Source organism: Lepidochelys olivacea (assembly GCF_965140295.1).
Source record: "Lepidochelys olivacea isolate rLepOli2 genome assembly, chromosome: 1".
Taxonomy (NCBI): domain Eukaryota; kingdom Metazoa; phylum Chordata; order Testudines; family Cheloniidae; genus Lepidochelys; species Lepidochelys olivacea.
The window spans coordinates 344,036,606-344,051,113 of NC_140411.1; the positions used below are offsets into that span (position 1 = coordinate 344,036,606).

Here is a 14,508-nt window from a genome sequence, read left to right on the forward strand (position 1 = left end):
ATGCAGGAAGTGAAATTAACTAGAAACAAAAGCAAAACTGACCAGTCAATTCTCCTAATGCATAGCTGAGAAAAAGGCAAAAAATAAACAAGCAGCAGAAATAGAGGAAAGTAAATCTAGTGTTTGTACATTTTTCTGTTTGAATAGGTAAGGATGTGTTTGTGTGTAGTGCGTCAGAGGTGGAATGATGGCTAAAGAAATGGTTATACACTTGCTTAGTAGACAGGGAATTCGGCAAGGTTTTAGTCACTGAATATCTTTGCAATTCCCCTATTGGTGTTCCTGGTTTGCCCCTCCCTGGTGTCTGCAGAAGTAGCAGAGGATTCAGACCAGCCCGTAAAAATTATTGGTCTCCAAAGGCAGATTAACTGCTAGAGATATTCCCATTGCATATTATGGAACAAGGCAAGTATCCAGCATCTGGGAAAGATCCCTTTTGCATGGAATAATCCTTATCTCGCTGGAAGTCCATCTCTTGAGGATGAAGAGCATTAATCCTTCCCTTAACATTTCAGTGTCTTTTTAAGGCTCCCAAACACCACTAGATATGTCTCCAGCTGTCCATTGTTCAGCCCCTGAGATCTGTCTCTCCACCACCTGTAGCATGGGCTGAAGCCACGGGTCAGGTCCTCAACTGCAGTATCTGCCTAGTTACATTAACGTCACTGGAACTAATTTAACCCAGCTGGGGATTTGGCTCAGTCTAGGTGCTGTGTCTTTTCTTCTTCACACAAGGAACATAAGATGAATGTAATATTCAGGAGGTCACACTGGGTGATCTAACAAACATTTCTGGCCTCTGTGACATCACATGAGCATGGGGGAGTCCAAATAACCCTGTGTACTAGCCTTATAAAGCATGCAAGGCCTAGCTACGTTCATACCCTGCAGCTCTGGCAGATGTCTAAACATAGAACACGGAGAGCATCACTAGATGATCCACAAACCATTTAAAGGGAAATTACCCATCTCCTGAATGCTGCAGTGGGCTACTCTGAACCCTGTACCATCTTTTCCACATGGCAGAAGCATTCAGTGCATTTTCTGGCTGAATTGTATACAGATCAGTGGGGGTGTTTGCCTGGTGCTGGGTTAGGAATCCTCGAGGCGTGGAAATCAAATTTGATTGTAAACTTCTTGGAGGTCTTCACCGCATAGAGTCTCATTCCGTAACATTCCCAGAAGTGACAACTCCCCTCCACTCCCTCTCACTCCTCCTCCGCCCCCTCTAAGCCACGGGCTGCAAATTCAGTGGCTGGCTGTGGAGAAAAGGGAAATTAAATAGCTATTCCAATTCCCTTTCCAGCCCTCCTCCCACTGCCCAAGGCAGTCTGAAAAAGGGAATGTCTCACCCAAAATGCTTTCAGATGTTCTCTTATTAAAAATATTGTTTTTAGCTCTTTTGCAGTACCAGTAGATGAATACCCCTAAAATGAAAATGACAGAAGGGAATTATTTACATAAGTCAGACAGTAATTCCTAACATGTTCTCTACTGAATTTCAGGACAGGGAGAGAGAAAATTTGACCCTGATCCTGCAGGATTTATGCACATGCTCACAAGCGCCGACTTTTCAAAGTGCCGGGGTGTGCTCAGCCCCCCGGCTCTGGCCCAGGCCTTGCCCCCACTCCACCCTTTCCCCCAGGGCCCCACCCCTGCTCTGCCTCTTCCTGCCCAGTTCTGCCCCCTCCCCTGAGCACGCCACGCCCTCGCTCCTTGCCCCTCCCTCCCAGCGTCCCTGCGCACCGTGAAATAGCTGATTGCGGTGGGCGGGAGGCACTGATCGGCAGGACCCACTGGTGGGTGGGAGGCACTGGGGGGGTAGGAGGGAGCTGATGGGGGGCTGCCGGTGGGTGTTCATCACCCAGCATTTTCCCCCTGTGGGTGCTCCAGCCCTGGAGCACGCACGGAGCCCGTGTCTATGCTCATGTGGTCATCTTTATTCACTGGAAGAAATCCTGTTGAACTCCGTTTGGGAGCTCAGAAGTCACAGGACTACTCCTGGTGTGTAAAGTTATTCATGTGTCCAAGTGTCTTTCAGCTGGGAAGCATCCCTTTGTGGGTTACATTTTTCACCTCCTCTATCTGTTTGTGGTCACAGATTAGAAAGCTAAAGGCACAAATACTCAGATTTTTGCAGCTGTAGTTTCAGGGCTGGCCTTACCATGAGGCGAACTGAGGTGGCAGCCTCAGGTGCCAGACTGGGGTGGGGGGTGGGGGGCGCCACTAGGACCCAGAGTTTCAAAGTTTTGGCCCAAGCGAGGAGGCAGGGGGGTGTCATTTGAGCTCCCCGCCTCAGGTGCCAAAATGTGGTAGGCCGGTCCTGTGTAGTTTTGCCAGCAAAAGGGAGATAATGTATGCCATATCAATATGGCTGGAAATATATCCCATCCGCTCCATACACTGTGAGTTTTGCTCCTGAAAAAAGAGCTGAAATGTTTAAAATCTCCCCTTGGGTAGACCTTGATTCAGCAAAACACTTCAGCACATGCTTAAGCCCCACTGAAGTCAACCATGCTAAGCATGTGATTACGTGCTTTGCTGAATAAGGGCCTTAGTCTGTACATTCCACGCTGTTCACGTTCATAGAATCATAGAATATCAGGGTTCGAAGGGACCTCAGGAGGTCATCTAGTCCAACCCCCTGCTCAAAGCAGGACCGATCCCCAATTAAATCATCCCAGCCAGGGCTTTGTCAAACCTGACCTTAAAAGCTTCTAAGGAAGGAGATTCCACCACCTCCCTAGGTAACGCATTCCAGTGTTTCACCACCCTCCTAGTGAAAAAGTTTTTCCTAATATCCAACCTAAATCTCCCCCGTTCATTTGCTTAAGACCATTAAGTGTATTGCTTCCTAATATAGTCAAGAAAGTGTTGCCCCTCCTATCTTCCCAGGCGTGAGGGCTGCACTGGGGCTGCGGTAGGAGACGGGCCAAGGCACCTGCCTCGAGCAGCAGTGCCTATTCTCAGAAGCAGAAACGTAGGCACCAACTCGATTTTCACAACAAAAATGTTGGTGCCGAGTGAGTTTAGGCACCCATCGGGTTAGGCAGCAGCTGAGGGGGGTTTGTGGATTGCATTGGTCCCTAAAACGGGGACTTAGATGCCAAAGTTCCTTTGTGGATCTGGCCCTTAGTCAGAGGTGAAAGTAAGCCGGTCCAGTCTGGCGTGCCGTACCGGACCGGCTTCCCCAGCAGTGATTTAAAGGGCCGCAGCGGCAGGTGCCCCGGCCCTTTAAATTACTGCCCGAGCCTGCTGCCGGAGCCCCGGGGTAGAAGCGGCAGGGCTCCCGCAGTGATTTAAAGGGCCCAGAGCTCCATGGCGGCTGAAGCCCAAGGCCCTTTAATTCGCCCCTGAGCTCCGGGGTTCTCAGCCGCCTCTGCAGCTGTAGTTCCGGGCTGATTTAAAGGCCCTGGGGCTCCTAGCCACAGCTGGAGCCCCGGGACCTTTAAATCTTGATTTAAAGGCCCCGCCTCTTCCAGTTGAGGCCACGCCTCTTCCAGTTGAGGCCACTCCCCCGCTCAGGACTCTGGTGTACCGGTAAGTCCTTTAAATTACTTTCACCCCTGCCCTTAGTCTCTCTGTACCTCAATCCCCTTCTGTAAAATGGGGGTAATAGCACTGCCCTAGTTCACCAGGGTGCTGAGAGGATACATTTGTTAAAGGCTTTGAGGTGCTCAGATAGCCTGTTGATAGGCGCCATATAAGTGTCTTAGTTACATAGTCTTACTATGAGAGCTGGGTTTAATTCCCAACTCCACCACAGACTTCCTGTGTAATGTTGGGTGAGTCACTGAATCCCTTTGTGCTTAGTTCCCCATCTGTGAAATGGAGACTATGGTGCTTCCTTACCTCTGTCTTCCTTGTAAGCTTGGAGGTTAAGCTCTTCAGGGGGCAGGAGCTGCATCTTAATGTCGCAATGGGGGCCATTGGGTGCAACTGGCATCTACTGCTCTCCTGCACCATGCCACGATATCTGCCAGAGGTCCAGTCCCATCCAGCTTCACGCTTTCTGAGTGGTTAATAAAGAAGTGTTTTTATATTGGCATTTAGCTACAGAAAATAGGAGGATGTTAGAAGTTGGATATGAAGCAAAGGATTAGATCATCCAGCCCTCCCCTGTGCCAGGACTGGGTATGTACTATATGCCCTCTGCTTTCATCAAGTTATCAGGTGCCTGCTCTCTGTCTCCCCCGAGACACTTCTGTGGGGGCTTCACACATTTCTGTGGTCTTACCGGGGAGAAAAAGTGAGCCTGTAGTTATTGTTCTTTGTAAAGAAATGGAATAGAAAGTTAGTGCACACAACACAAAAGACTCACGCAGATCCCTGATGAACCGTCCCCAGATACGATTTGTTTCCTTCAGCTGCAAAGGGCCCACATAGCAGTGTAAAATATCCTCTCTCCTTTGCTGATGACTGCTTGATTGCCATGACATTTCAATGATCGGCTTATGGGAAGTTCCCTGCATATTCCCAATCCAGGGCTCCAATTCTTTATAACTAATATATGGTAAGAATCCCTAAAATTGATTTTCAATAGAATATAGTGACATGCTGTTGAGGTTAGTTACTGTGCAGTCAACCAGGGCTACAATAAATGGTATTTTTCATTGGAACGGAGGGTTTTCAACTCTCCAGTGGAATACAGACCTCGTTCCTAATGCTGATGGTGTATGAGGGGTGGGCCCTAAGTCTGGTACTGATTTGAGATCTTATAACTCTTCAAAACGGATTTTTTTAAAAACTTTGACCTTTGCTGTCAACATGATGGGCCATGTTCATTGCTAAAGTAACTGCATCACTTCAGTGGATTACACTAGTGATGAATTTAGCCCAATACTTTTCACCTAAGTGAAGTTTTTCTAAATATTTGAGAAAATTATTTAGTTGCATTTGGGGTATTTTTGTGCCAAGAAGATATAGAACAATATTTAGACTGCTTTGTTGATTTTCATGCTCAAAGATTTCCAAAGTACTATATTATACTTTTTAATCATAAGAACAGCCATACTGGGTCAGACCAAAGGTCCATCTAGCCCAGTATCCTGTCATCTGACAGTGGCCAGTGCCTGGTGCTTCAGAGGGAATGAACAGAACAGGTAATCATCAAATGAGCCATCCCCTGCCATCATGCAGTGACTGTAAGCCAGTGCTGCTCAGCATGGGGTCATTGGACCACTTAATGGTGATCACGGCCCTTCCTGACGGTCCACAGAGTGGATTGTTTTGAGAGCCAAACAGTTGGGAATTAGGGTGTTGGGACATATATCCATTAAGGGATCTTTCTCTTGCCAGGTCATTAGTAGAATGAAAAAAATGGAGAACTGATGGTTCAAACAAATGCAAAGCGAAACCAAACTCCTGCTGTGCTATTTATACAACAGACTCATCTCCTCACTCCAAGTGGGCAACCTCTAAGGAGATGGGTTTCTACTTACTTCATATTTCAACAGGCATGAGCAGAAGATTGCAGACGTTTTCAGTGCCAGCCCCAGGCTGTCTTCAGGGTCCTGTTAGCTTGCCCTGGTGCCCATTATTTGGCACAGGCATTTATATTTAAATCTTGCTGCCAGAATTCCTCAAGTTAGTTTTTTCCCCTCCCAGTTTAGCTAGGCCACTTATTTCACGGGGGTAGGAAATGTTCAAATAGTTGAAGACAAAGAAAGAAGAACAATGCATTTGTTTCTTGCGGTGAGACTGCTGTCTATTTGGATTGGGTTTTCCCATCAATCCAGGCTAAGTCACTCCTCTTCCTGATGCCCCAGCTTCTTTAATATCATGGACCCCTTTCCTAATAAGTAACTTTGGAGGGGGTTGCTACTCACCGGGCTCTTGGTGCTGCGCCATATCTGTTCCCATCCTGTTTGTTGCCATGCAAACCTATCCAAGCCTGAGTCGATAATGGGGATGCCTCACCAGCTTCCCTCAAGGACCTATCTTTCTAATACTGATGTATCTCCAAGCTGCTGAAGCTAACTCCAGAGATATATCACTCAAGACCTGAGGAGATGGATGATGCTAATTCCCTGTATTATTCTGCAGTACAGAAACTAATTTCAGATACTCCAGCCTGTGATTTACCCTCCCCAGCGATTCCTGTGGAAGCTACAAGTCACAGATGCTTCCGAAAATACTTTCTCCCACTTGCGGGCAACATCACACACTGAGATCTTATAGAGAAGCATGTGGGTAGTCTTTTGAAGTGACCCTAGGAGCTTTCAGATTTTCACCTGGCACAGTCTGACCATCATCGGTGCACTGCCTGGTGTCTTATGAAGAGCTTATGGTGCTTTCTTTCTCTGAGGCATGAGGCATCTCTCAAGATATCCAAAGGCTTTCCACTGTATTAAACATAGTACCTAAGTGCCTGTGTAACACACATACCTTCTGGGTGTGGTGCTCTGTCCCATCTAGTGGCACCAAGACCACTTAGAGAGAGAGATTAATGAGTTTGCTCCATAGCCTTAGCTAACAGCCAGTTGGCTATTAGTTCACACTGTAGAGGATCATGCACTGAGGTCCCTGGTTCAATCCTGCCTGCTGGTGACCAGGGTCTGTTGGGCGTTACACCTACATGATTCCTCATAGAGTTCAATCTGTGTCTCAGGCAGATTAGCAGCTACACAGCTGCAGATCCCAGGGTACTTTAGCTAAAACTGGGAGGAGAAGCTTCACACAAACACCGAGCTTGTGGATTGTCCCTACGCTGGTAAGACTTATCTGAGGAAATCCCTTGACGAACCCCTTAAAGATCTAGCAGCGAATAAACCACCCTATTGCCTGTGCCAGAAAAGAGCAGACTTCACAGTTGCTAAGCCGTGAGTCTTACGTGCCTTTGAAAAATCAGGCCCGGAGCATTTGCCCCAAATCTTGTTTCAAACCCAGTCCTAATTTTAGATGTTTGTCTTCATGTTCCAAACCAGGAAGAAGAGGGTCTTACCATATTGAGATGGCAAGAGGATCTGCCAGAGGCTAGGGTTGTGAGGCACAGTCATGCACTTACAGAGACTCCTTCTGACTGTTGCAGTCACCCACTACTTCTGCACAGCGTGGGGGGATGGAATCTCGCCTCTCCAAATTGCCTGGTAAGACGGTCGCCATTCTGGCAAGTGGCTGTGACATGGTTTTGCTCCAGCTCCCCCAATTCATTCTCCTTTCTCCCATCTCCTTAAACAGAGAGCCCCGAGTTTTAAAGGCAGCCCTGCCTCAGGAGCACTGACAATGAGAGACAGCCGTGACAGTGCTCCATGTTTTCTGCAGATGTGATGAAAAGGAAAACCCATCGAGTTAGAGACTGACCTTGTCTATCAGTAAAATTCCATTTACAGGTAAGAAAAATGTCTTTATTTACCCTATCCTCCTTCATGACCTTTGAGGTCAGTAGGGTTGTTTTTGCTGTCAGTCTATGGGAGCACTGGTGGTTGGCTGAACTCAGCTGTCAGTTCTGGACTGTGAGATTTATTTCCACTCATAGTCCATGAAAGGCCAGGTTTCGCCTTGAGAGCACAGGGCAACCTGTTGATTGATGCTGCAACTAAGCAGTTCAAAAGGCAGCAGGAGGTTACAGGCCAGGTTTGCCATTTGTGGACCGTGCGCATGTGCCAATTCTGTTTATTTTAGGCTTTTGTACTGCTGCCCATGACCATATCTGAGCACTTTCTGTGCAAAAATAGATTAGCAACACCAAAGTCCCTAGTGAATTTCATACAGTCTCTGGCACTTCTTATGTTTCAGCTTATCAGATGCTCTGCTCGGGAGAGGGTGTTTGTGTGTATAAGTGAGAGGTGGTGCTGGTTCTTGTGAATGTTGTTCTGGTTAGGGTGGGAAAACTTTTATCACATGAAAAAGATTTTTCAGTGTTTTCTAAAATTGGTCAGACTGTGGATTCAGCTAATCTCTTGTAGAAGTTCAGATGCCCTTAACTGGGAATGCTTTGCCTCCAGCTCTGACACGCTTATTACTGGGCATTGTGACCTTCATTATCCCAGAGAATCACACTGTTTTAGGCAGTTCATAGATGGAAATTCACTGTCTTATGTCGGTAGGACCTGAGCCAATAAAGGCTCTGACAACTAGATGTAAGGTCTTAAACTGGCAGCTGAAGTGGACTGGGAGATATTGGAGGGGCCAACCAGAGTTATGAGCTTTTACTCTTTGTATGGGACCTAGATATTACTATGATGGGAACCCAATAATCTGTAAATAAAGAGTTATTCTGTTGACATGATTATCACTTTGCTATATCTTTTCACTGCAAGCTGTAGAAGAGCTATAATAGGAGAACAAATAAGTTGCTCTTCAGCTGTACGGTATGTCACAGTGGCTTAATGTGTCTTAGGTCACATCTACACAACCTAACTTAAATCAGCACACAGCTGCCTCCGTAATCACATTGCTTGTGCGTGTCTACACTTGGCTCCTTGTGTCAGTGCGCATCCTCCCCAGGAGCACTGGTACCGATTGTACTGTCAGTGTGGGGCACTGTGGGATGGCTCCTGAAAGCCAGTAACAGTTGACATAAGCAATGCAGTGTCTATACTGACATTGCGTCGACCCACCTACATCAACCTTGACTCTGCGTCGCTGTGGAGGTGGAGTTATTACGTTGGCATAGTGGGGCAGTTACATCAGCGGGGGCGAAATTTAAATGTCGACACTTACATAGTTAGGTTGGAGTAAGCTGCCTTGCATCGGTCTAACTCTGTAATGTAGACCAGGCTTTAGATGTCTAAACATAAATGCAAGGAGCATGGGGAATAAACAGGAAGAACTGGAAGTATTGTACTTAAGCTAAACTCTGACTTAATTGGCATCTCAAAGACTTGGTGGAATAAATCTCATGACTGGAATATTGGTATAGAGGGATGTAGCTTGTTCTGGAAGACCATATTCAAAGAATAGTTATCCAAAGCTTGCTGTCAAACTGAGAGGCCATATCTAGTGGGGATCTGCAGGGGTCTGTCCTGGATCTGGAAATAATTGATGTTTTTATTAATTACTCTGGATAACTGAGTGGAGAGTGTGCTTATAAAATGTGTAGATGGCATCAAGCTGAGAGGGGTTGCTAGCACTTTGAAGGATAGGATTGAAATTCAAAAAGACCTTGACAAATTGGAGAATTGTTCTGAAATCAACAAAACTAAATTCAGTAAAGACAAGTGTAAAGTACTACATTTAAGGATCAAAATCAAATGCACACTACGAAATGGGGAATAACTGGTTAGTACTACTGAAAAGGATCTGGGGACTTATAGTGGATCACAGATTCAGTCTGAGTCAGCAGTATAATGCAGTTCCAAAAAAGGCTAATATCATTCTCAGATGTATTAACCGGAGCGTTATAGGTAAGACATAGGAGGTAATTGTCCTGTTCTACTTGGCACTGGTGAGGCCACAGCTGTAGTATTGTGTCCAATTCTGGGCACCACACGTTATGAAAGATCTGGACAAATTGGAGAGAATCCAGAGGAGAGCAACAAAAATGATAAAAGATTTAGAAAACCTGACCTATAAGGAAAGGTTAAAAAAAACTGGGCATGTTTAATCTTGAGAAAAGAAGACCAAGGGGGGACTCGATACCAGTCTTTGAATATGGAAGGGGCTGTTACAAAGAGGTCGGTGATCAATTGTTCTCCATGTCCACTGAAAGTAGAAAAAGAAGCAATGACTTGATGTGCAGCAAAGGAGATTGAGGTTAGATATTAGGAAAATCTTTCTAACTATATGGATAATTAAGCATTGGAATAGGTTTCCAAGGGAGGTTGTGAAATCCCCATCGTTGGAGGATTTTTAAGAACAAGTTAGACAAACATATGTCAGGTCTAGGTCTGCTTGGTCCTGCCTCTGTGCAGGGGGTGGATTCGACGACCTCTCGAGGTTCCTTCCAGCCCTACATTTCTGTGAATCTATGATTCCATAAGTGTTCTCCTCCTTGAAAGATCTGGATCCAATGAGCAGAATTTTTGCTTCAAAGGTTGGCCAATAAATAAGTGTCAGATACTCAGTGATGTGGATGCCTGGCATCACTTCTACATTGCACATAAATAGCGCTTCAATTTTTCACAGCGTCATGTTTCACTTGCAGGTTTCCAATAGACTGGTGTTCCCAAAGCTCAGTGTTTCCCCACAAAACGCTCCGTTTTGTGAGCGTGTGACTGCACATAAACTACAGGAGAGGTTATCCCATCAATATGCCTTGGTTTCACTACTGCTGTACTTCCAATGTGTAGTTATATGGGAGCTGGTGTTGGATCAGTGGTACTCTGAAGCCAGCTGAATGCATTTCCAGCAAATGCCTTGGGACCCGTTAAGTCACGCCTTGAAATCAACACATCAGATTACATTACCTCACTCATGTGTAGCCTCATGGCAGTTTTGTGCTAGTCCAGTATCTTGCCAGGCAGAAGATTGGACTAGAGCAGGGGATTGGTCTAGATGACCTTCCGAGGTCTCTTCCAACCCTAATAGTCTATGATTCTAAGAGGAAATCATAGAGGCCCGGTTCGGATGGATGAGTAGCTGCGAGTTTGCCGGCTACCAGTGATCAAACACTAGTTAAAACAAAGGGAATTTTTCAACTCCCCCAATTATCATTTCTCTGTTCCTCGACACAGGATCTGTCATGTCACCCTTTCTTCGGATTGGCTTATCAAACTATGACAGCGGCCCCTACCTGCCATCGCAAGGGGAGGTGATTAATCCTTATTGTGCGGTGATGGTCAAAGAAGCAGAGGAATCAGGTAAGCATATACATGCTAAGATATACATGTTTCGTGGCTGTTATAGATGTGTGCCTTTCTGCATTGCTACTTGTGCGTAAAACGTGGGCTGAGATCCTTATAAGCATTCGTAGCATCTTTTAATAACAAATTTTAAAAACGATTGTATTCCGTAGAATAATTCCTCTATCATGCACAGCTTGGCTGGGCTCGCTGGGGCCTTCAAGACCATGAAGTGTTTAAAGGGTAGCCTAGAAAAGCCCTCATCTTTACTGTGGGCTCCTGGGTGCTGAGGCTATAGATCCCAGCATGTATTGCTCCAGAATTAGCTGAGCCAAGTCACGTTGTTTCATTTTTATTCAAATTAGGTGCAAATTGCCTCGGTGTCTCTGAGATACAGCAGTATCTTAAACGTTAAACGTTAAAGACTTAAAACGTTCATTACATTTTTAGAGATACAGCCAGGCGCAGCTGTTTCTCTGTTTGAAGAAACCTGGGAAATCTCTCTCAAACAGGCAGAATTGTTCAAAACTGAATGAACTGTTTACCGTAATCACTGCTCTGGTGTAAGATATATTTTTGAGGGGGGTTTACACTTAGGTGTGGAGAGAAAACACTGGAATAGCCGGTTTTCCAGCTCCAAATGCACGCATTGTTACAGTTTTGAAAGTGGAATGACTTATATAGGCCATAGTCCTGAAACCATTTTCACACATGTCTTCAAGCATGAGAACAGTCCCAATGAGATTACACACATGTGTAAAGTTACTCGCATCCATAAGTATTTGCAAAATCAGGTCATAATTATTGTTCAAGAATTTCTTGTATTTACTGTTGCGTTTGACCATTATTTATTTTAATCATTAGACTAATTGCTGGCCACTACCTACCACGCTGACCATTGTCTCATTATTTCCTTATATTCCCCCATCCACCTGTAGCCATCTGTTGTCACTTGCCTTATACTTAATTGCAAGCTTTTGGAGGTAGGGAATCTTTTTGTGTTCTGTTTGTACAGCACCTAGCACAATGGGATCCTGGTCCATGACATGGGCTGTGAGATGCTACAATAATAAATAATAATAATTCAGGTGACTGTCTTAGAAATCAACCTACCTGAGGAGTCTCTTTTATCACAAGCTCTGCAGGGTGTTACACAGTTAGTAAAAGCAGATTTTTATACTTCTAAAACAATTAATTCGACAGTTCACTGTGGTTTGTTGTTTTTTTTTAAAGAAAATGTGGACTATGTTTGTTTATACAGTGTTAAAATTGACCCTTTCATAATATATTTTAAATGATGTTGGAAAATGTAGGGATATCAATCCATTTAGGTGGAAAACAATGGATGCCACCAGATCCTTAGGATCTTAAAACTCACAGCCTCGATTGAAAGCAATACTTTCTAGTTCAGCTTTATTCGTAGCCAGGGTGTCTTCTTCTTCAGTGAATCCTTTAAAGGAGCCACAACTCAGACTGAAGCCTCTGTTAGTTCAGAAGGGAATAAAATTAATTGGGGGAATCTTGGTTTATTCCATTAGAGAAGACTCTGAAGTTATGTCCCTTCCTTAACAGATTATTGTTCATTAAGTCCCAACAATGTTCTCAGCTCTGTGCCGGACACAAATAGTGACAGACTGTGATTGAGGGATCCCTTGATGCCAACCGGCAGAGGGGTGCCCAGGGCTTTCCAGGGATTTCCTGGGTCAAATATGTGCATTATTGTTCACCAAAGAGTGGCATGTGAAGTCTCGACTGAGAGCCAGTAGTCCACTGGTCGGCATAATCATTGCAAAATGTATACACAGATAATATTGACAAAGATATATATCCATACTGGAAATTATGTTCTGAAGATCTGGGAGTTAAGGTAGGACACCAGGAGATGACAAACCTTGGACATGTTCCTTTCAGGCAGGCAGTAACAGACTCTCATCTCTGTGTCTGGCCATATTTATATTGTATGTCTTACAACAGTTGCCTATTTTCACACAACCCAGATATCCGTGGGAAAATTGTGAAACCTACAAGAAAGAAAACGTACAGGGAACAAAACAACAGCAGGGTGTGTCCTGATTCTGACTAAAGACAAAGGGCTGCTAGGGATACAAGGAAGCACACAGGATTGTTCACGGAGGAGGCAAGCTGACACCATGTTTGTTGTAGGAAAGTGGGGTCACAGTGGCTGGCAAATGCTGAAAGGACTTGGGGTGAGCATTGCTCTACAAGGCAGGCACGTATCTAGTCAACAAAGTCTAGGTTCTAAAATGCGTCCTACGGTTTTACTTTTCTGTCACCATTTGTTTCCAATACTGCTGTTACTTGACTCTCTCTGCTTTGTTACGTAAACTTACACTTAATTTCACTGCAAACGTATCTAAGTGCTGTGTGTTAAGCGGAGCAGTAATCTGAGGTGGAACTGGTAAACTGAGGCGAATTGTTCCTTTGGATGCAGCGGATCTGAGAACCCTGCGAGTGTCCAATGGAACAGGAGGATGCTCGGAGGGCTCCAGGACCACAGTGTACCTTTCGCTAGGCTGCAGAGTGCCAACAGGGCCTGTGTAGGCCTAGAAGGGAGCACTTGTGTTGCCCGTGGCTGCTGGGGCTGGGGACAGGCACAGACAAGACTTCCTCAGACTAAGAGCAGGCACAAGCAGGTGCCTCACAGCCCTGGGTACCCGGGGAAATGTCACACAGACCCTGCCCAGAAGAGCTTGCAATCTAAAAGTAGGCACAGATAAGGCAAAATGCACTTGATGGAAGGTGTTTATTTAATGCAGTTAAGCACTCAGGCCCAGATCCCTAAAGGTATTTAAGCAACTAACTTCCACTGATTTCAATGGGAGTTAGGTTCCTAAATATCTTTGAGGAGCTGGGCTTCAATTCCCATTGAATTTCAGTGGGATTTGGGCACATTACTCCCTTAGGTCCCTTTGAAAATCTCAGTTTGTACATTTCCTATGCAACCTGTCTTCCAAAATGGTAGGGCATCTGTTAGTTGGCTAGTGTCTCAGATCCTTGCTGAAGATATGGGTTTTTAGGAGAGAGATGAAGAAGGAGAAGACGGTGGGGATCTGATGCCCTGTGACCTGGCAGCATGGAAGAAGGAATGAAGCCAGGAGTGGGAGAAGGAAATAAAGGGGCATTGAGGATAGACAGCATCACTGGCAGAGCAAAGGAAGCAAGAGAAGACATGATAAGAGGCAAGATCTGAGATGTAGGAAGGAGTAAAGTTGTGCAGGCCCTTGAAGCATATACATGTTGGAATGGAAAACAAAAAACCTCTTAGATTCCCATTTCCTTTGACCTGGTAGATGTCTGAGCCCTGGATATCTTCTGATGCAGTTTAGATTCAAATCCCTCCTCAAAGTTTCATGAAGCTGCTGCTGTTGCTGCTCAGTACCTGTGAAGATCAGGTTGTTTTTATTAAGGTGCCCAAATGTGACACCCAAGCATGAAAATATTGGGCTCAGTGAAATGCTCAAGGAGATTCAGTTCATCAGTTGCAAAGTTGGTGATAGACTCTATTAATCCTGGCTCCTAGCCTTATGCTCTGACCATGCTTATATAACCCACACACCTCCTAGGGTGTGGTGTTCTTCCCATCTAGTGGCACCGAGACCACTGAGAGAGAGAGAGATTAATGAGTCTGCTCTACAGACTTAGCTAACAGCCAGCTGGTTTTTAGCTCATGCGGTAGAGGCTCATGCCTTAAGCTCCAGAGATCCCTGGGGTCTGTCCGCATTACACTACCTCCAAGGCTTTTATGGGGAAAAGATGCTAAATT

General features: G+C 45.3%; 1 protein-coding gene across 2 annotated transcripts in view; it reads left to right on the forward strand.

Annotated features, from left to right (window-relative positions):
• Positions 1–14,508, forward strand: part of PRKCQ (protein kinase C theta) — an 87,304-nt gene that overhangs the window by 12,910 nt on the left and 59,886 nt on the right. The window contains exons 2-4 of one of the 2 annotated variants that reach the window (XM_084617425.1): positions 6,927–7,088; positions 7,180–7,331; positions 10,617–10,742. In XM_084617425.1, the coding sequence (XP_084473551.1) occupies positions 10,625–10,742 (118 nt within the window). In that variant the 5' untranslated portion in view covers positions 6,927–7,088; positions 7,180–7,331; positions 10,617–10,624. The remainder of the gene's footprint in view (positions 1–6,926; positions 7,089–7,179; positions 7,332–10,616; positions 10,743–14,508) is intronic. The other variant, XM_084617426.1, reaches the window with a different exon arrangement.